Source organism: Phialemonium atrogriseum, assembly GCF_030411735.1.
Source record: "Phialemonium atrogriseum strain 8032-3 unplaced genomic scaffold QBC33scaffold_9, whole genome shotgun sequence".
Classification (NCBI taxonomy): Eukaryota; Fungi; Ascomycota; class Sordariomycetes; order Cephalothecales; family Cephalothecaceae; genus Phialemonium; species Phialemonium atrogriseum.
The window spans coordinates 277391-298809 of NW_026848146.1; the positions used below are offsets into that span (position 1 = coordinate 277391).

The 21419-nt window shown below is 55.6% G+C and overlaps 7 protein-coding genes across 7 annotated transcripts; 4 read left to right on the forward strand and 3 right to left on the reverse strand.

Moving 5' to 3' along the window:
* Positions 1 to 173: 173 nt before the first annotated feature.
* Positions 174 to 1286, forward strand: QBC33DRAFT_568751 (uncharacterized protein; the record flags this gene model as incomplete). The annotated part of the gene is made up of 5 exons (XM_060430517.1): positions 174 to 303; positions 367 to 735; positions 840 to 896; positions 991 to 1106; positions 1165 to 1286. The coding sequence occupies exons 2-5, from the start codon at positions 533 to 535 to the stop codon at positions 1284 to 1286; spliced, it is 498 nt and encodes a 165-aa protein (XP_060284612.1). The 5' UTR covers positions 174 to 303; positions 367 to 532.
* A 764-nt stretch (positions 1287 to 2050) lies between these two features.
* Positions 2051 to 3361, forward strand: QBC33DRAFT_606867 (putative oxidoreductase; the record flags this gene model as incomplete). The annotated part of the gene is made up of 3 exons (XM_060432317.1): positions 2051 to 2369; positions 2432 to 2873; positions 2932 to 3361. Exons 1-3 carry the CDS (start codon positions 2342 to 2344, stop codon positions 3359 to 3361), a joined length of 900 nt encoding a protein of 299 aa, XP_060284613.1. The 5' UTR covers positions 2051 to 2341.
* A 462-nt stretch (positions 3362 to 3823) lies between these two features.
* On the forward strand, positions 3824 to 9485 carry QBC33DRAFT_534841 (uncharacterized protein). Its single transcript, XM_060427569.1, has 4 exons — positions 3824 to 4410; positions 4479 to 5392; positions 5445 to 7472; positions 7527 to 9485. Exons 1-4 carry the CDS (start codon positions 4063 to 4065, stop codon positions 9172 to 9174), a joined length of 4938 nt encoding a protein of 1645 aa, XP_060284614.1. The 5' UTR covers positions 3824 to 4062; the 3' UTR covers positions 9175 to 9485.
* Positions 9486 to 9496: 11 nt separating this feature from the next.
* Positions 9497 to 10450, reverse strand: QBC33DRAFT_568754 (uncharacterized protein; the record flags this gene model as incomplete). Its single annotated transcript, XM_060430518.1, has 1 exon — positions 9497 to 10450. One exon carries the CDS (start codon positions 10448 to 10450, stop codon positions 9497 to 9499), a length of 954 nt encoding a protein of 317 aa, XP_060284615.1.
* A 3755-nt stretch (positions 10451 to 14205) lies between these two features.
* Positions 14206 to 15810, forward strand: QBC33DRAFT_534847 (uncharacterized protein). The gene has a single exon (XM_060427570.1). The coding sequence runs from the start codon at positions 14641 to 14643 to the stop codon at positions 15535 to 15537; it is 897 nt and encodes a 298-aa protein (XP_060284616.1). The 5' UTR covers positions 14206 to 14640; the 3' UTR covers positions 15538 to 15810.
* A 1708-nt stretch (positions 15811 to 17518) lies between these two features.
* On the reverse strand, positions 17519 to 19832 carry QBC33DRAFT_376260 (putative cytochrome p450 97b3). Its single transcript, XM_060424023.1, has 2 exons — positions 19151 to 19832; positions 17519 to 19083 (listed from the first exon to the last, which is right to left on the reverse strand). Exons 1-2 carry the CDS (start codon positions 19423 to 19425, stop codon positions 17670 to 17672), a joined length of 1689 nt encoding a protein of 562 aa, XP_060284617.1. The 5' UTR covers positions 19426 to 19832; the 3' UTR covers positions 17519 to 17669.
* A 482-nt stretch (positions 19833 to 20314) lies between these two features.
* Positions 20315 to 20903, reverse strand: QBC33DRAFT_557865 (uncharacterized protein; the record flags this gene model as incomplete). Its single annotated transcript, XM_060429839.1, has 2 exons — positions 20315 to 20686; positions 20820 to 20903. 2 exons carry the CDS (start codon positions 20901 to 20903, stop codon positions 20315 to 20317), a joined length of 456 nt encoding a protein of 151 aa, XP_060284618.1.
* Positions 20904 to 21419: the final 516 nt, after the last annotated feature.

Sequence of the window (21419 nt, forward strand, 5' to 3'; positions counted from 1 at the left end):
TGTGGCTTTGATATCTGGTAGGGAGGCCTGGCATTATAGGCTTGTAATGTGGAAGATGGATTCACTTCCTCAGTATTATCAAGCTCAGGGTACGTGGCCAGTGAACAGTTCAGATGGGTTGGGCAGTTCTGCCTGTGTGCTAGATTAAATGAGTAACGGAACAAGGAGTGAATGGAGGGTATAAATAGGGCACCTTCCCATCCCTATTCATCACACAAGCATCGCGCCTCCCTCTGTGGGACAATAGGACAGGGGTCTCGCTTCCCATCGGGAACTTCTCTGACCCAGACCTCGACTCGGTAGGTAGGTACGTTTCACGGCCAAGTGTCTACCTTGTCTACCTACCTAACCTAACCCTCGGACCAGTTGTTCCATCTTCCAACGTCCCGAAGACCATCTTCCCCGAAATATCTGCTGGCTCAATTCCTGGTCTTCTTCCACCCCTGCAACCATAGGTTCACCTGGCAAACACCTCAGCAACTAAGGTTGGCCAGAGGAATTGAGAAACAACAACCTACCAGCTACCGAAGCAATGGCGTCCATCGTGTCTACCATTTCCACGACCTTGGTCTTGTCTCTCGCATTCGGTGGACAGTTCGTCACACCTCAGAGCAGTTGCCCAGATGGGGGCTTCATCACAACTTGTATCTACCCGGGCTACAATTTCACCGATTCCAATCTCGGCATGTACTGCCTGAACAACCAGGTCGATCTATTTGCATACAACTGGACCTCGTACAGTTACCCTTCCTCCTCTCCCCCTTCCTCCCCCCGGCGGTTCCCGTGGGTCATAATAGGATGGGAACACCAATACTAACCACCGCATCCATTACTGACAGGCTCGACCTGAATCTGTGCGTTGCCAACAACGGCGGAACGTTGATCGCCTGGGATAGGTACGTCTCCCGCCTCGGGAGTGAGGCATCTACGCCAGGGGAATCCTGGGTTGTAGACGAGCAGGTTCGCTAACGACATTTGGACCTTGAACAGTGGCGCATACGCCGACTCATGCTCCAACTGCTCGGTCACCAAGACCTCCACCCTCTACCTGACCTGCGACTGTGAGGACATGGGCGGATCTCAGATCGCCAGCACCTTGGATCTCAGTCCGTTTGCCAGAGAATGAAGGGGGACTCGATCGACTTTGCTAACAGGGCAACCTAGACACGGTCATCTACAACGTGGACGGCGCCATGAATTGTTGTGGAAATACGGGCAGCAAGACCTGGAAAGGCCCGGGTAATGATGTCGATATCCAGGGGCTGAGGGGCACCCATCTGCCATGAGTTGAGAGGTGGTGAGGTATTGGCGGTCTGTGGCGTTCAAGGAACGGGGGATATGAGTTTATTTGTCTTTTTATCATTGCATTTGTGATGGGGTAGGTCTAGATACCTCGCCAGGTAGCACATAACGGCGACGATGGCCTTGTTTCGTCTCCGCATCCATAGAATTGGACGAACATAAGAATCGAGACTAAGGAACTCCCACCTCTCCAGAACGTGACAAGGCATAGCACCACCCACGCCCACCGATCCTCTGCCAACACATTGCGGAGTGACAGCTAGCCTCGGCTTTGGCAACATCAGCAGCGGCCAACGACCCAAGGGCCCAATCACTAGTGTGCGGAAGACTGTCCTCAGGAACGGCTGTGTGAGATGTCGAACTCTCGGTGGCATTTCTCGTTTGTTGGCGATTTAACTGATTATCGACATGACGGCAGCTTCAACGTTACAGGAGATAACGGTCGAGAGAACGGACCATGGTCTCACCGCGTTTTGACCCTGGAGAGGACGCTTCCTTTTTCAGCACCCCAAAACACCCATACTCAAGCTCCTCTGATCCGACTTGTTGTCCGGCACGTGGGATCTAGTGAGGCCTGCATGGTTTGGGAATGAAGTTCCTTCAGGATTCTGGAACGGTGGCGGTGCACTTTTCGTACTTTTGCCTCGGGAAGGTGTGGACGCAAACTGCACACTAATTCCACAACTCAACAACCTTGAAGATGATGCCTACCCACCTGGTATTGCGACAGGCCAAGACGAACTTCTCCACTTATGCACGATTTCCTATTTTCACGGAATATTTAATGCGAGTGGATGATGAGCAAACTAACAGACGTGGTTGACCTAGAGTCATGTCGTCATCGGTGATCATCGACTGCCAAGCAAGAGCCTCAACTGCAACTCAGTCAGTTAGGTATAAGTCAACAAGTGTGACGGTAGGCCTCAAGAGCTGACGGCGTTCGTGATCCTGGTTATCCTACGTTCTCTCTATTGGTAGCTCTCTACTTTCAGATTCCCTCTATACAGCTGTTTCGGTCAGATAACACACACATTTCAACATGACCGACAAGCCTCAGTTCAAACAGGGTAGGGTGATGAATATCCAGGAAACAACTTTCGATCGCAACTAACAAACGTGACCGGCACAGGCCACGAGATTCCTGTCTCGGGCCAGCAGTTCCCGGGCAAGGAATACAAGATGCCCTATCCCAAACCACTATTCGAACAGGTCCCGACGGACAGGGGTGGTGCGCAGGAGTACAAGGCGGCAGGAAAGCTCAAGGGCAAGAACGCAATCATCACTGGTGGAGACTCGGGTATCGGGCGGGCGACTGCGTTTCTGTTTGCGCGGGAAGGAGCCGACGTGTTCATCGCCTATCTGCCGGAGGAGGAGAAGGACGCTCGGGACACGAAGAAACGGGTGGAGGAGATTGGCCAGACATGCCACTTGCATCCCACTGACCTCAGAGACCGCAATAACTGCAAGAAGGTCGTTGACGAGGCCGTCAAGGTGTTCGGAGGCCAGATCGACATCCTCTTCAATAATGCCGCCGTCCAGATGATGGTTGAGGATGTCAAGGACCTGTCCGAGTGAGCAAGCAAAGTTTGGATACCCTGGTGTTAGTGTTACTGCTGACAAAACCGGCAGGGATCAATGGGTAGACACGTTCAACGCCAACATCCATCCCTTCTTCTACCTCTCCAAGTATGTCCTGCCGCACATGAAGGGCGGAAGCACCATCATCAACAACGCCAGCATCAACGCCTACATCGGCCGGCCGGACCTGCTGGACTACACGTCGACCAAGGGCGCCATCGTCGCCTTCACGCGCGGCCTCAGTAACCAGCAGCTCAGCAAGGGCATCAGGGTCAACGCCGTCGCTCCCGGGCCGGTGTGGACGCCGCTGATCCCCTCGACAATGACCGAGGAAAAGCAGAAGCAGTTCACCAGCCCCATGGGCCGGCCGATCCAGCCGAGCGAGGTGGCGACCTGCGTGGTCTTCCTGGCCTCGGCGGACAGCTCGTGCGTGAGCGGGCAGACCATCCATTGCAACGGAGGCACGGTTGTCAATGGATAGGGAGTAAATAGTAAATGAAGCTCGTTGTATTGTATAGTAATATGTACAGAGAACATACCTTACGTATCTTGGTGGCATGGATTTGCAGCAAACGCGGGGAGAGGCGGGCGGGTACCTGCGTTGGGCCGGCAGTGAGGGATAATTTATGCGGCAAGATTAAATGAGACAGCTGCCCATCAAGGGACTCCGGGGAGCTGCCAACCGAAATTCATGACGAACGAGACGGCAAGATTCGCAGCATTCGCAGCGGTGAGGACAGAGAACGGAGGACCGTGAGGTGACCTCGGACGTACCATTTGGTAAACACCGAGGTGGTTGGGCTGCCACTGCCGCTGAACGAAGCGCTGCGCTCGGCCCACAGCATGGCCTAGCCCAGCCTCTTAGAGCGCTGGGGTGCTTGGGTGGTGGCGAAGATGTCTACCAGGGCAACAACTTCTTATAATTCAAACATTCTCTCCCTTCGTTTCCTGTTTCCTTGTTCCAACAGACAGTTCCCATTCCAGTCCTCCCAATACAAATAAGGTGAAACTCGCTTGGTCCAACAGCCCATTCAAGTAGGAACCACCCCCACTACACTCTAAACTTCCTACCTTCCCACCTTAGTTTGTAAGCAAGTCATGAACTGGGCGACCTGGAATTATTAGGCCCGGAGCGAACGCCAAGATATGCAACACCGTTGAGTCTGCATAAGGCTTGTCAAGATGGCAGATCAGGAGCTTCTGAAGGGGGTCGTCGGCGTTGCTGGAACAGCTCTGGTTGTGCCTCTAAGTCTCCCTGCTCTCAAACGAGGTCTTAGTCAGCTTAGGCTTCGGGGAGGATATGCGCTTGTCGAAGACCTCTATCACGATGAGGATGGCACCGCAACAGAGGACTCCATCAGGGCATACACCGACCTCCGCCCGAGGATTGCACTCTGGCTGAGTATCAGCGCCGGCCTCGCGGTATCGATTGCATCCAAGGCGCTGTCAGCGCAGAATGCATACCCTTGGGACGACCGGCACTACCGCGGCCTGTTTATCATATCCTCGTGGGCCGATCTGGCGTCATGGGTAGGTCTCCTTGCGCCCGGATCCGAAGGGATCTCAAGCATACGAACTGTACTGACGTCGTTTACAAGATCCTCATCTGCCTGCAAGGCGTGTGCATTCCTCTCAGGAATCATTACCTGCTCAAATTCCGTCTAGGGATCTTCGGCTTGCTGTCTTCGCTGACCCTTGCCATCTCCATCGCCCTGAGAGATGCCTTCCCCGCGATGGCCGCCCTGACCGACCCTAATGTCGAGGTCAGAGTGTACGGCGTTCTGTGCCTTGCCCAGTTGGCAGCAGCACTGGCGGCAGCTTGTTCTTTCGCCGCCTTCCCCCGCCGCCCCGATGTCTATGAAGATGGCCACTTGGTCGACCAGCAGCATACCCTGTCCTTGCTCTCTCTGTTCTCCTATTCTTGGAACCGAGTCATCTTTGATATCCCAAAGGGGGGTCAGATGAATATGTCGGACATTCCGATGCTGGACCACAGCACCCGCTCCCGTAACTTGCGGGACAGCTTCTTTGCACGGCGTGGCAAGGGGTCAAGACTCTGGCGGCAGCTCATCAAGGCTTATTCTCGCGAGCTTGTCATCCAGTGGATTCTGACCCTGGTCATTGCCTTCCTGGCTCTCTTTCCGCAGCTCGTGCTGTTCAAGTTTCTCGAGAGGATCGAGTCGAGAGAAGACTTCAACTCGGCCGACCCCGGCCTATTTGCCTGGGTCTTTGGGTTACTCCTCAGCCAACTGCTCCAAGTTGGGGTTTATAACTGGCTGAGATGGATCACGAATAGCCGGCTGGATACCCCTGTTCTGTCGCTCTTACAGTCACTGGTCTTTTCTAAAGCTCTTAAGCAGTACGAGACTGCTGCTCCTGGACAGAAGGAGGGAGGAAAAGAAAAGGACAAGTACAAGGCAAAGGCCGCGGACTCGGGCAAAGGTAAAGACAAGATGAAATCTAGAGAGGACGAGACTCGACAGTCAGTTATCAACCATATGAAACTGGACAGGTAAGTCGCAGCCCCGTACCGCAAGAAGTATCCTTATCTGACAGCATCTCAGCAACCGGGTCACGATATTTTGCCAGTACAACAACAACTTCCCCCAGTCCTTCTTCAAACTCATCTTGGCGGGGTCCTTCTTGATGCGGCTGCTAGGCTGGAAGAGCACATTGGCCGGGCTCGGGTCGGCCTGTCTTATCATCCCGATCAGCACTCGGATGTCCAATAAATATGGGAAACTGCATTTCAGTTTGATGAGGTACCGCGATGCCAAAGCCCACCTGTTAACCGAGGCCCTGCAGGGCATGCGGCAGATCAAGTATTCGGCGCTCGAGCAGCACTGGGAGGATAAGATCCTCGCCAGCCGCAACGAGGAGCTGAAGCAGTACTGGAGGGTTTCCATGTGGCAATGCGTGCTGATCTTCCTCATCAATCTCGGGCCCCTACTCCTAGCCTGCGTCGCTTTCTCCGTCTATGTCTGGGAAAACGGCACGAACATCAGGGCCTCGGTGCTATTCACATCGCTGGGTCTGTTTGACCAGCTCGACGAGGCCGTGGCCTTCCTCCCGCTTCTACAGATGTACCTGGTAGAGGCCTGGACCAGCTGCGTGCGATTGGAAAAGTATCTCACACAGACCGACAAGGAGGACATTGCGATCCCCGGGGATACAATCGCACTCGACAACGCGACGGTGGCCTGGCCAAAGATTGAAGATTCGGACGGAGACTCGACAGAGCCGAGCGATGCTCATTCGATGCTGAAGGACATCTCCCTAGAATTCCCCACTGGCAAACTTAGCGTTGTCACCGGAAAGACTGGTTCCGGCAAGAGTCTCCTCCTTGCTGCCCTCCTAGGGGAGGTAAAGCTCGTGTCAGGGACGATACGGGTACCAACTCAGCCGCCGATACCTGAAGACGCCCCTAAGAGCATACCTGCATCTGGGTGGGTCATACCATCGTTGACATCCTTCGTATCCCAGACCCCCTGGATCGAGAGCGGGACAGTGAAGGAAAACATTGTGTTCGGCCTTCCATTTGACGAAACACGATACCAGAAAGTTCTCCACGCCTGTGCCCTGGGGAGGGATATCGAGCTGTTAGTGGACGGGGACCTGACCGAGGTCGGACCCAAGGGCGTCACCCTCAGCGGCGGCCAGAGATGGCGCGTGGCTCTCGCGCGTGCTCTGTATTCCCGCGCCGGAATCATCATTCTTGACGACGTCCTCAGCGCCGTCGACGCCCACGTCGGGAGACTAATCGTCGAGGAGGCGCTCACGGGCGAGCTAGCAAGGGGGAGGACGCGCATCTTGGCAACCCACCACGCAGAGCTCGTTCTTTCCAGAGCGAGCTACCTCGTACGGCTCCGAGATGGAAGGCTGGAGTCGGCAGAGAGCCTCGTCAGTTCTGAGGATGACACAAAAGACGACACCGAAGTCGAATCCACCTTGGTGTCGGACAGCGGAGCCGAATTCGAGGAGGACCAACAGCTGAAGCAGAACAATAAGAAACCCAAGGATGGGAGTGACAATGAGGAGAAACGGGAAACAGGTCGGGTCAAGTGGAAGGTCTACAGGGCGTACTACGACGCCAGCGGTGCGGCCTTCTACTGGATGTTTGGCATCAGCGTGCTGATCATTGCCCGTCTCCTGCCCGTTGCCCGAACGTGGGCCCTGAAGGAGCTCGCGCAGAGAGTGACCAGCGAAGACGGCCCCAAGCCCTTGGTGCTTGCCGGAGTCACTAGTTCCCAGGTATATCTCGGCAAGGCCGAGTACCGCATCGCTGCCGACTCAGAGCGCGACGTCGCCTTCTGGATGACGACATACGTCGTCTTATACTTCCTGGGCAACATTGCGACAGTCGTCAGAGTACTTGCTCTTCTCGTCGTGGGCTTGAGGGCGGCAAAGGTGCTATTCCAACGGCTCACCCATGCCATCCTCCGGGCTCCCCTGCGTTGGATAGATACGATACCCTCTGGCAGGATCTTGAACCGCTTCACCTCGGACACGTTTGTTGTTGACAAGCGGCTGGCGCCCGAGACCTTTGGCTTCATCCAAAACATCTTTGGTTTGCTAATTATCGTCGGGACAAGGTATGTATGAGAACAACTCCCCTGAAGATCTATGGCGCTGACTAGATTATGTAGCTTGTCCGTGTCTGTCTATATCATCTTCGTCGGGCTTGCTCTGCTGGTTTTCTACGCCCGCATAGCCAGCGAGTATATCAACGCGGCCCGCGAAATCAAGAGGCTTAACTCGACTTCGCACTCGCCCATCTACGACCAGTTCAGCTCAGTCCTGTCCGGTCTCTCCACGATCCGAGCGTTTGGCCGGAGCAACTTCTACATGAATCGCATGTACGCCCTTATTGACGACAACGCAAAGGCAGGCTGGGCACTCCAGATCGCGACTCGCTGGATGACGTTCCGAATGGGCGCCCTCGGCGCCGTCTTCGTAACGGTCGTGGCGACTGCCGTCGCCATCGGAGGCGTGGACGCTGCCCTAGCCGGATTTAGCCTGACATTTGCGCTGAGATACACTGGTGCTTTGACGACGTTGCTCCAGAGCATGACGTCCGTCGAACTAGGCTATAACGCGGCGGAGCGTATCTTGGAATATGCAGAGATCGAGACGGAACCGGAGGGGGGCGACGATGCGCCTGCAGCATGGCCAACCGAAGGGAGGATCGAGGTTGATAACCTGACAGCCAGCTATGCCGAGGACCTACCTGACGTTCTCAAGAGCGTCAACTTCACCATCAAGGCTGGCGAACGGATAGGGGTCGTCGGACGGACGGGAGCCGGCAAGTCTACTCTCGCCGCGGTGCTCTTCCGGCTGCTCGAACCCAAGCAGGGGTCGGTGCGGATCGACAATATCGACATATCCACCCTGAAGCTGGCACAATTGCGCAGCCGACTCGCCATCATCCCGCAAGATCCGTTCCTGTTCTCGGGGACCCTGCGCTCAAACCTGGATATGGAAGGGAAGCTCGATGATTATGACCTGGAGCTCGCCTTGCAGCGAGTCCATCTGGTCGAACCCCAAGGCCCAGATCCGGAGCGACCAAGCACCTATGTTCCAGCCGATGTCACGGAGGAGCCGTCCGCCGTGGCTGCAGCTCCTCTGGCCGACACGACAGAAGCCACCTCACCCGACGGGACCTCCGTCGCCAGCACTGACGGGCCCGCGCCCGTAGATCCCACAGAGCCCGACGCCAGCACGGCAAGCAACAACGCGACCAACATCTTCACCAACCTCTCGCACCCGATCTCAACAGGCGGCCTCAACCTCAGCCAGGGCCAGCGCCAGCTGTGCTGCCTCGCGCGCGCTCTCCTGTCGCGGCCCAAGATCGTGGTCCTCGACGAGGCGACGTCGGCCGTCGACCGCGGCACCGACGCGGCCATCCAAGCGTCGCTGCGGCGCGAGTTCGCGGCCGCGGGGTGCACGGTACTCGTCGTCGCGCACCGCCTCTCGACCGTCGCCGACTTTGACCGCCTGCTCGTCATGGAGGGCGGCAGGGTCGCCGAGATGGGCACGCCGAGGGAGCTGCTGCTGGCCGGGATGGCGAGGGCTAATGGGGGAGGCGGCGGCGGCGGCGGCGGTGGTGGTGGCGAAGACGGAGACGACGAATCGGCTAGTAGCAGCGGCGGGAGTGGGAGCGGCACGCGGGTCGGCGGGGAGGACGAGAGCGGTGGCGGCGGGGATGGTGATGGGACTGGGGCGTTCTGGGGGCTTGTGGAGAAGAGCGCCGAGAAGGAAAAGCTGATTGAGTTGATTCTGGGGGATGAGATCTAAGACGGGGTTGATTAGATTTGTTCATAGGTCGTGAGGTTTTAAATAGGGGGTTTTCTTTTTGTTTTTCAATTTAAAAGGGGGTTTTCCTATATTTTTCTTTTTTTCTAGTAGACCGATCATAGACATCGTTACTGAGGAAAGCACGGTAGGAAAAACGAACTCTTGTTTCCTGCGCTGTGCTCGATGGAACTACCTACCTAGGTACCTGCCCAGCCTAAGTAGGCAAATACCTAGGTAGAGGAAGTTGCTCCTCAGGGTGGCTATACGTGATATAGGTATCCACACTTGTTCCTAACAAAACTGTTTGTGAAACCAGCCGCGTTTAAATCTCCCAGCGCCAAGCGCTACAACCGGTGCGAAGCATCGAGGTGTCCTGGCTGCCGGCCGAGAGCATCGGGTCGATATTGTAACCCTCCACCTCCTTCTTGCCCTTGTCGCCGGTCGCAATATTTCCCGGCGGCGGGTCGTGCATGCTCTTCATGCGCTGTAGAGTCGTCGCCGCCGCGAGGCGAGGCGAGTCGGCCGCCGCCGCGACGGTCACAGACCCCGATGAGGTGGTCGATGGCGTCGGATCGAGGAGCCAGTCGGGGAAGCGGCCCAGCTCGGCCGGCCAGTGGTGGTCGGCGGCACCCGCATCGGCGTTGTATTCCGTCACCTTGTCAGAGATCTTCGAACGCTTCGCCGTCTGATTCAGGGGTCCCTCCTGGCTAGATGTGGCCGCCGGCCCTGAAGCCTTTCGCTTGGAAGGGCGGGCGCCAGTGTGGGTGGCATTTGGTCGCGCTCGCTTGCCTCGACCTGCTGATGTCGCGGTAGCGCTCGTGGCCCCCTTCGCGTAGCTACCGGTTTGTACTGGCCTACTCTTTTTGGACGGCGCTAGACTCCAGTCTAGGGCGGAGAGATTCATGTGGTGGTTGCCCATGCCCAGCCACCTGCCCGAGACGGCGCAGGCGTGGCAGACATTGGCGCCGCAGTCAGTGCACTGCTGCCCAACACCGGAGCAGCGGTTCTCGCAGCAGTCGCATTTGGCTATGCGGTTGGATATTTTTTTCCAGGATCCATGGGTACTGTGGACCTGGCGGCCTCGTGCGTGGGCCCCGTGGAGGAGAAGCGAGCGCACAGGGGGCAGCGTGGGAGCCGTTCCATGATATGGATGAGTCGAGATAAATGGGGTCGAAGGCACCGGCTGACCATGATGGCCATTGCTAGAGTTGTCGGCTCTTGTCGTCCAGTACGCCTCCTGGCCTCGTGCCAGTGCAGGCCGGTTATAGAAGCCCATTGGGTCAGGCAGTTAAGAGTTGCAACTAGACCAATTTTTTTTTTGGGGGGGGGGGAATCGTGGGTTGCCTGAAGCAAGTTAGGGAACTGCGCGCTAAGAAGGGCAACAGAAGTCAGCCAAAGCAAGACAACAGTCCCCTGGTATTGGGGGAGAAAGGAAAGACCGGGGAACAGAGGACGAGGGCGAGGAACCCTATTTATCATGGGGCATCAAAAAGATTAGGGTGGTTGAGTAAAGTGTATCACCGCTGACTCACTTTTTAGGGTGGGAGGAAATATGGGAGTGAATGGAGAAGACCAAGATGCTATACGCCGGAGAGGGCGAAATGCAAGGTATTGGGTGGTGATTAGGAGGAGGTCGTGATTGGGAGGAGGTCGTGATTGGGAGGCGGTTGTGATTAGGAGATCGTGAATAGGAGGAGGTTGTGATTAGATCCCTGAATGTAGTCTGATAATGCGAGTGAGTACCTAGAGAAATGGGCAGCAGTGAACATAGGTAGGTATATATACACAAGAGGTTTAAGCTTCCTCCATCTGATGAACCAACCAAGAGTATAACGGAGAAAGCATGACTCCATTAACTGAGGCAAAGGGTGGCAAAACTGTCTATCTGTGTCGAAGCTTCCTGGGTTCTGTCAAAACCTAGACACAGCCGAAAGCATCTATGTGTACCTCACGGGAAGCAAATTTGATACAGTTTGTCAACAATGCGCCCAACGTGGCTTTATTCAAGGACATGTAAGGACATGTAACCTGGAAGCTCCCTACATAGCGTCGACGAAGGACAGGTTCTTTGATGAACAGAAGAGTTTTCGATGTATGCTCGCAAGCGTTGATTATGAGAGGGCATCGCCAAGCGAGATCTTGCAGAGTTTGGCAAGGCATAATGTGGAATACCTCAACTGAGCGAAGATATGACTGTCCAAAGTTTAGATAGAGCCGGACACTCATTCCCTCGCATGCTCTCTGTCGAGGACTCTCGACCCGAAGTTTCACACACACACTTCGAGATGGTCTAGGGAGAGATGAATAGATAGAAAGAGAGATCCGAAGTTTTAGACCTCCAGTAACGAAAGATTGGACCATAACTCTTGAAACCAACCTAGTAAAGCACCTATGGAAGCGCTCCCTGTTCCCTTTGACGCGGATCATTTCAGCGAAGAATGGAAATATCTCTGTTGGCTCCCAGCAGTTTGACCGACGAATACGCATGCTTTCTGAACAGGCATGACTTCCATGTCGTTGCAGTAGCAGGCCGTTTCTGAGGAAGTGGGTTTAGAGGAGACTACCTCCTGATGAATCATCGCTTGACAATGATCTGAGAGCCTCTACGCATAGGCGAACAGGCCATGGAGAGATGTGCAACAAGGGTCGTCGTCCCAGCACCACGGGACTCAGGTCTTTGGACGTGGGATTTGTTGCCAAGGCACTCCTCCGGTTTCCCCGTTTCCCAGCCCACACAAAGCCTACCTATTGTTAGCTTGCCGACGATCATTTCGGACAATGAGCGAGATCAACTGCAAACTATCGCAACTTAAGGTTCTGTCTTGCAGCGTTGGTACATATCCTGAAGCCCGTCTAGATTTGACTATTGCAGGGGCAGGCAATAACCTTGCCTTCATCTGTGGTTATCCGGCGGTGAGAGGGTGGGGCCCCCAGCAGCGGAAGGGCGGGCCACAATGTGGTCAGGGCCACCTGCAGGCACCCTCGCCCTGCAAGTGACAAGCCACCTTCGTCAGAAGCAATGTGGTTGGTCAATTGGATAAGAGTTTAATTAAACCTGCAAGTCAACCGCGTCGCGTCGCGTCTTTTTCGTGTTTAGTGCTCTTTCCCTGTAGCACTCGGACCATGCTCGGTCTCCATCAATGTCCAGATAGTATCTTGCACAATCCAGATTTAGCTGCGGTTATACTCCTTTCCAGATATAGTGTAATGGCCCGTAGGAACAAGCCGTGTACACGGTAAATGTGGCGCCTAAGGACGTGGCGGGAAATAGGGAGGCGCAAAAGGCGCGATGTTGTGATCAAGGCCGTCGGCTTGATGAGGGGTTGGGTATGACCCGGGTAAAAATTTGAGAGAATCACCCAATCAAGGCGCCCTGTCTGCCCATGCACTCTTGAAATTGTGGCTCTCTGCAGCACCTGCTTGTAGGATGACTTGCAGTTGAGATACATACCTTATCTTCCTGCAGCTGCAAGCCCGTTGCTCTCCGCTGGAGACAATAATTTGAACGTGATATTTGATATTTCCTCGGTGGCCGGGGGTTGCGAGAGGCCACAACTGCATCTGAATTCGCCTTCGGAAGACCTCAGGGGCGCATTTCACCGAGAATCGACAGAGCGGCCATACAAGTGTCTTACTACAATGCACAAGGTCTCTCCTAGCTGGAGAGGGAGAGGGAGGGAGAAGGGAGAGGACACCTGACATAGAGAGGGCAGGTCCTCTTAGATGCAATGGGTCATCTGCGAATTACCGCCTCTTCGAAACGCTCCCATGGATATCGTCGCTGAGTCGCCCACACCATCCCGTTTGCCTTGCATCGACGGCAAGGGGACGGGGCGCCAGCACTGGCTGTTGCGTTAAATTACGACCTTTATGTACATACAAGTGGTTTAACTGCGGGTCATGATCTTGGCGACGATCTGGTTAGGGCACCCCTTATTGCTCGTCTCTTCAGGCCCTGAAAGAGACCTGGATCTCGACGTCAGGGCCGGAGGTACGATGTCTTATCACGACGCCTTCGAAAACGTAATGAGCGGCTAAAAGAGGGACGCAACGACATTGATCATTCCCAGGTAACACAACATGGACTGTCAACCAGGCTCAGTCCTCTTATAACCCGGCATATTTACCGGCCAGCCGTTCTCCGATCGAGCCGGGGTCGTGGAGGGTGCCGTTTGCTGTATATGTAATTTATTTGGAGAGCTTGTGACTCGATGGCGTCCAACAGGGCGCATACGAAGTCTGGTCTCCCGTCTACCATGGGGGCACAGGCCTCAAGCCACTGGACTTGCCTGTGTGCCTGGGTCCTGTCACCTCCTGTGCGTCCACATAATTCCTGCAGGAATACACTAGTCCACATCAGCGGTGCCCTTAAACTCCACCAACAAGGTAGGTAGCCTACATGGTTCCTCCTTGGATTGCCCGGGATAGGAGGGCCAGTGTACGTGGTTACCTGGGAAGGTGACCAGAAAGGGTAGGGATTCGCCTTCCATACCCATCAGAGGGGCGGAAGACGCAGAGGCTAGGATGTTGCCTTCAATACCGGACCGTACCTAGGTGAATCTTCTTAGGGTAACCCGAGAACCCCCATCCTGTCGTTCACATCTGCAGCCCGATCCACAGACTCGGTCTTGTTAAGATCGTCAAGGGAATCTCAAATACCGGCTGCTCCAGACAGAAGGCCCGGACTCTCCATCTATGATCGACGGTTAGATTAGACAAAGTCTCAGCACTTGTACCTATTCTCTAGCTCGCCGTCGTGGATGGTGTGCTCATATTTGATGGCTTTTTCCCCTTACTTACCTCCCAGGTACCTGACCAGACCTCCATCCATACTAACACCCCTGGCAAGAGGGGGTGCGCAATACCTTCCCGGCGTGTACCTCTTTGGGCAGTTTTAAGTGCTTGCAGGACTCCTGCAATGTACTGTACAGGAGGGGCCTCATGGAGGTCAGAGCTTCCATTATTGGGCAGAGTGCGCCCCTTCAAGAGCATCATGTGGGCCTGTGGGACCAGTTGTGGGTATTTGTGGGTCGCCTTTCCGCATGGGCTTGTCCATATTAGGCGCATTAATCCTTTGCGAACATCTCGCAGGCCTTTCCCAGCCCACACCAGGCTTCCCTCTTCTCCCGCCTTTTTCTCCCGCCCACCGCCCACCTTCCGCTGACCTTGGGATCGCGAACTCTCACCACCCGCTATATATATACACAATTCTCGTTCCTAGTATCGCAGTCGCAACTCATCCCTGCTCACTGTAGCAGTATTTGAACACCCCATTTACCTTCCGTCCCCTGCGCAAACACTCTCGACACCCATCCATTTCGTTTCGCATTGCGCGCATCGCCGCCGTTCAACCGCACGACTCAGCTGGACAAGCAGTTTCCCAAACTCGTTTAACCTCAACGAACCCTCCTTTCACTGTCGCAACCACTACAAGACCGAGGCGAGCATACTCTTGCGCTTAGCACCATGCTGCTCCCCTCGGCTTTTTCTTGCGACCCGTCGCATTCGTCGCAGGCGCCAGTCACACGCCTTCAGTCGGCAGCACTGCTCGCCTCGCCGCCTGCCAGCCCACCCCAGCTCTCGACCCAGAACGCAATCGGGAACATATTCACTACATGCCGCTCTCTTCAAGCTCTCCTCGCATCTCCCGCAGCTCCCGCACCACTGGCTGAGCCCATTACACCACCAACGACGTCGCACTCACAGCTGCCTACTCCGCCGATGGCGCATGCGCCGGCGCCGCTGAAGTTGCGCCTGCGATCACACAGGCCGGAGAGCACTGGCTTAGGAGTTACGAGCGGCGACCATCTGGTGGTGCGCAAGAGGATTGTCAAACGCCCCGCGCCAACTCGGGGACCGAACAAGCGCCGTCGGGCTCTCGACGACGACATGGGCAGAGACGATGATGGCGAGGAGAGCGACTTTGACCTTCAAGGCGACAATGCGAACTGGGTCGGCAATGGGAGGGAGGGCACAGAGGAGGCGGAACCCTTGCCTCCCCGCCCTCAGACACCAAAGCGCGCGCGCATCGCCCCGGAGGTGCTACCCCTGGGCTTGGAGCGCTCGGATTACCATACGCTCCATGCAGATGGCGTCCTCAAGGATGATGAGAGCAAGAAAGAGGGAACGGATGTTGTTGCGGAGCAGGATGGAGAGCTCTGGAGCACCGAGGACGACCGCATCCTGGTCGAGCTGGTCTTGGAGAAGCTGAAGCTGAGCAAGTCAGAGTGGCAGGACTGCGCAAGGAGTCTGGGCAAGGACCGGGGAAGTGTCGGGCGTCGGTGGAAGAGCCTCATGATCAATGGCGAGATCGGGCTGAAGAGGAATAGTCGGCGAGGGAAGATACACGGGACCTGGAGGTGACCTCCACTGCGGCATTGTTTCTATCTTTCTCACCACCTCTTACTCTGTATCCGTACTAATATGTATGATTATACTGGCCCCGAGGGGCAACGGGGGAAACTGGGGAAACGGGGGTCATATTGGTTTGACAGGATAGGCGTTGGTTACTAGGTTGGTTCGCGTTATGATATCCCGCGGTTAATTCAGCGCCCACGGCGTCTGGATACTTGCCATCACATTACGATCTAGTTAGTTGCTCTGACAGTTTAACTTGGGTTTATTTACTTTACAAAACGGACTGTCCAGCTATGAGTCCAACTATTCGCCTTTGACCACTTTCACTGTCCAGGCCAAGGGCAAGTAGACGGTTTACCTGGAGCGCCTCGCTGCAGACACTTGAGCCCCCTCTTTGCTCTAGGCGGGTTCGACTACCAAGAAAAAAGAAAAGGTTCCTGTAACGCAGGGGAGATGCATTGTATCTGCCCCCCCCCCCCCAAGAAGAATAAAGCCAAAGCCCTTGCAGACAGTCTGATGACGGACTCCCAGTGCCATGACCGAGCGGCGCAACGGACAACCCCCTCGCCCCTCCCCCCACACCCCCCTTCCAGTATTGGTGAGACAGAGGTGGTCATAGTGCAGGCCCAGAATCAATCAATTAAGCCTTGCGCGCCCCAGCGCCGCAGCCCACTTCGCAGGTCTTAAATGCAAGTCATTATTGGGCTTGAAACAAATCAGGGAACGCCATCTCTCAATTGGCCCGGCGCTCGGGAGGGCCAGAGATCAAGAGCGAGGCATGTTTCAAGCCCTTTTCTTTTTTTGTTCCTACATACACACCGCCTCACACACCCACCACACTGGGCAAGATAAGAATAGAAAGAGAGAGAGAAAGAAAAAGGAAAAAGAGGAGAGCAAACACCAGCTGATCCTGCCCGCCCGCCACAAGGACAGCCTAGGGATGAACCGAGCTTTGGCCCCCCCCCCCCCGCATCCCCACCCCTCCATCTCACCCCCCCTTCCCTGAGTCCTTCCCGCTCGCTGCGCCCGCCCTCTCTCTCGCCTCCCGCGCTTGTTCCAAGCGACCAACAGCGGGAAAACCTGGCAGGGCATTAGCAGCAGGGCAGGGAAAGGCCCGGCCCTGAGGTGGAGTTGATCTCAAGGTTCGGGCGGGAAGCACCACCCACTCACTAGCTCCCATGGTCCTATCTATTCGAGGGAGAGAGGGAGATCAGCTACTGAGCTACATCGGCTGGTGCGGGGCTCGATGGTTTCGGATCGGATGCTTTCCACCTAGGTAACGGAGGTGCAAGCAGCTAGCTGCCAGGTCAATGTGTGTGTGGGGGGGAAGGAAGTTATTCCCCCTGAGACTACCCCCTTTGCTACGACGAGCGGATGGGCAACTGAAGCCAAGGCGCTGCTTTGGCCCTGGTCTTGGGTCTTTCTCCCTGGTGTCATTTCACGGGTAGCTGAGCGCTGAGCGCTGGTGTTAGGTTTAGACTTAAAAGGGTTTTGACTCTCATGGTTTCAGTGAGCCGCGTCTGCTCGTCCACCCCCTTAAACCACTCGTGGAGGCCAAGGCGGCAAGTTCTGTCACGTTTTCCTCTATCGAATAATGGATGAGTCGCCGTCGGCGTGAACTTGCAGTTTGGCCCTCGGAGGAAAGGCCGTGTTACTCGAGAAGGCTCCAGGTCATAGACTATCTTTTCCAAGGGAGGGATATTTCTCAAAGGGTCTCGACTTCGGTGCCAGCTCGCCAAGACCTCCAACTCCGCGTGACAAGGAAATAGTCCTATTTGTTGCTCCGATCTTTCACTGGCGATCATGTCGTCACTCCCGAAACCCATCGGTCTTCCATTCCAGCATGTCACAGTAGTTCAATCGGCGCTGGCCAAGTCAATGTTGCACATGGCAACTACCTAGCGCAGGTACGAATTGAATACATCGGCCGGAATTTGACAACCGAAAGAGGATGTCCAGTTGTAGAAGATGAGGTGAGTAATGTAGCAATCACATGTACACAGAGCCGCCCGACAGTGAAACTGTATACAGAAACCCATGATCCCGTATATGCAAAAGAGAGAAGACGCCCTCACCCGTATCTACACCCAAGCAAAAATAAGAAGAAAAAGAAAGGTGGAGGGGGAGGATACCGGCCCTCACCAGCCCTCGACAACCTTCGCCTTGACATACAGCCCCTTCCGCGGGTGCGCCGTGACCCCGGACCGGATGTCCAGCTTCCGCTCGTCCGCCTGCTCCGGGTCGTTGAGCGCGAACTCGAACCGCCCCACCCACGCCGCCAGCAGGCAGGCGAACTCGGCCTTTGCGAACCCGGACCCGATGCAGCCCCTCGGCCCGTGCAGGAACGTCAGGAAGGCGTAGTTGCTGGACGCCCCGCCGCTGCCGCCGCCGCCCAGCCAGCGTTCCGGGTCGAAGCGGAGGGCGTCGGCGCCCCACATGTCCTGGGACTTGTTGACGGCCCAGGGGGTGAGCATGACGCGGGTTCCCTTGGGGACCTTGTGGCCGAGGATGGTGGTGTCGCGGCCGGCCACGCGGAGGGTCATGGGCACGGGGCTGTAGTAGCGGAGGACCTCGCTGCAGACGGCGTTGAGGTAGGGCATGTGGTCGACGTCGACGCTGGAGACGGAGGCCGCGGCGTCGGCTGGGGAGGGGAGGCGCTCGCGCACCTCGGCGCGGAGGCGGGCCTGGGCCTCCGGGTGCGTGCAGAGCAGGTAGATGGCCCAGGTCATGGCCGAGGCGGTCGTCTCGTGGCCCGCCGCTAGGAAGGTCATCAGCTGGTCGACGAGGTTCTCGTCGCTGAAGCCGCCCGACTCGATCGCCACGGAGAGGATGTCGGGGTCGGCGGGCTCCTTGTTCGCGAGCTTGACCCGCTTCTGCTGGATCAGGTCCCGGCAGGTCGCGCGGATGACCTTGACGGCGTGGCCGATGTCCTCGTTGCGCTTGACGGGGAGTAGGTTGACGATCCAGCCCGGGATAAACTGCGCGAGCAGGGCCAAGATCTGGCTCTGCCTGGAAGGCCGGAAGATGCGCGCGTACGTCTGGGTCAGCTCGTTGTCCGGGTCCTTGATGGCACCGAAATCACGGCCCAGCCCTGCGACGCCGATGATGTCGAGCGTCACCCTCGAGGCCCAGCTGCCTACCTCCAGGACAGCTGTGCCGCTAGGCAGCTTCTCGCCCGCCTTTTCGTTGTCGACGGCGGCGGCGTCCTGATACTGGGGCTCCTTCGTGGAGTCCCGCAACACGCTGTCGGTCATTGCCTGTACGCATTCGCGGGACTTGCCCCAGAAGACGGGATAGAGATCTTTGACGTGTCTGAAGGCGAAGGCGGGCATCAGGTGTCTGCGCTGCATCTTGTGCTCGTCGCCCTCGGCAAGCAGGACGCCTACGCCAAGTATCCGGCCGATGCTGTATCTCATCTGCTCCGGCTTCGGGAAATCATAGTTTCTAGTCACCAGGACCTCGGCCAAGGCCTTGGGCGAGGTGAGAAGGATCCGTTCCTGGTTCAACAGCGATAGGTACCTGATAATGCCATCATTGGGGATTGTGTTGATCCTGAATCGGATCTCATCAGCATCATTCCCTCCCGACACACTCCAGTTCCTCAAGGGGGGTTGCCTACCAGTCCAACATGGGGGAGCCCGTGGGCTCGGAAGCTATCCTGTCATACTGGCCCATCAAAAAAGAGTTGTTGCTGGGTTCGGGAAGACCGCGCAGAGGCGAGAAGAGCTTCGGCCACAGCAAGACTGCCCAGACTGCCCAGAGGAAGAATTGGGCAATCCATGCTGCGGCGAACTTCGCAACGAACAGCAGCACCGCCCAATCCGATTCGCGGGAGGTGGCAAGATAAGAGCATACGAGGGACGTCCCCGATATAACCCGCCACGGTAAACCCATGGTGATCTATGGGACAGGAGGTCTGAAGGAGGATCCGGGCTTAACCCAAGAACGCAGTTGTATATTCGACTTCAGAGCTGTCACCAACTTGAAGTATCAGGCCGGACTTGTATTTCTGGTCTCTCCCCAATGGCATCCAGAGCTCAATGAGCAAAGAGGTTGTTGGTCCTTGATGGGAGATGATGTTAAGATGATTGGATCTGAAAGTTGATCTAGAATGGAACTTGTCCAGTGTTTTATAATCCTTTTCGCAATGAGCGTCCACAGATACGTCAGTTCGGTATTGCGGGACGTGGACTATCCGGCGCAAACATCGCGATCAGGAACTGCGGACGAAAGTCAGGCCGATTGAAACACCAGGGCGCCTACCAAAGTTGTTGCATCGCACGGTCCACATTGATCCAACATCAGAATTCCCTCAACTTGGCTTGATTCGTAGTATGAAGTTACAGTCAGTACAGTCTTAATATTTTTTTTTGTCAACCTGTGTTTGCTTTGTGAAGAGAAGCCCATTCGCATTGGGAGTAGCTACCTACCTAGAGGTACCTAGTAGCCAGATATTTTAGCTGGATTTCAGGTACAGTATATACCTCCTCCACCTCTTTGCGGAGAACCTAGATCAGTCAGCTCTTCTAGGACAACCTGCAAATAGGTAGGCTTGTGCTATCTAATTACACCCTCGGAGCCGGCGAGATCATTGCCCCAATCCCAACGCAGTTCGGACAAATTTATAAGGTTGTTCCCTCCTAATGAAGGTCTAGAAACGGATTAATATCCATTCTCATAACCGGGCAAGCCGACTTCACAAGACATCCCGCAACTGCATGTTGCCTGGCGGACCGTCACATCGTCGGCAGCTGCAGATATCAACCGTCAAGTGCACCAGTCATTATTTGGCCAGCATCGAACCGACAACCCAGCTTGCTATTCGCCAGAGGCCCCAGATCAAGGGCAGGCTTATGAGACCAAGGACAAACATTACAGTACTCCGGACCTCAAATGCATCGGTGACCTCCATCTTCATGAGCTCGCGCTGCTTGCTGTGGAGGAAGCGAGGATCCGCGCTTTGCCCAGTGGGCCGGCCGTTCTCGTCGACAACGACGTACTCATATGGCTGATAGCGATAAACGATGCGATGCAACCAGGTCGGTAGGCGGCTTGGGTTCTCGGCGTGATAGTGCGAGCGCATCACCGAATATCGGTAGTCAACCATGATGAGAGAGAAGAGGAAAGTTACAAAGACGATGGGCGTCATGACCGCCTGTGACCAAAGTTAATGGGTCGAGCGGCCTCTTGATATCATACTCAGTAGATACGTGGGTAGGTAGGTAGGTATGGAAGAAAGCCAATGCATCCCATTCCGGACCGAGGACTCGGGAAGGATGACATCATACCTTGTAGAGCATCGATTGCTCGTGCGGCCGCCTAGGAGGCTGTTCATCTTCCCGATTCCGAGTAGCCCTGGCTTCTGTAGCCATAATTGAGAACCTCAATTATTGATTTCTCAATGTTATATTGAAGCAAGCTGAAAAAGGAGGGTGTGGGAGGAGCAAAACAAAACATTGGTCAAGGAGCCAAAGGAGGGCAACGGATCTTCGTCAGGTGATATCTTGATGTTGCGACATACAGAAAATGGGAAAGGACACCATCTCGCCAGCGTCATTAAGTACCCCTCATTAAATCCTAGCCTCTAGTACTGTAGGCAGGTACAGGTATGGAAGCATTCCAGGGTATAATGGTATGCAAAGTACGCGTAAGCCTTACCTGTAGACCTCTTGTTGTGTGTGATGCGTGGTGGATTTCTATATACGTGGAAATCCACAGCTAAACTACCTATCTAACTGCCCTACTTGGGAGAGCCTATGCGCCTGGAATCTTGTCAGGGCTTACGTGTATCGTCATGTAGGGGCTAACAATATCCCCCCCTCAAGTGCATTTAACCAGTGCCAGTACACACGCAGGGCCTAGGAAAGCCTAGTGGCCAAGGTGGCTTA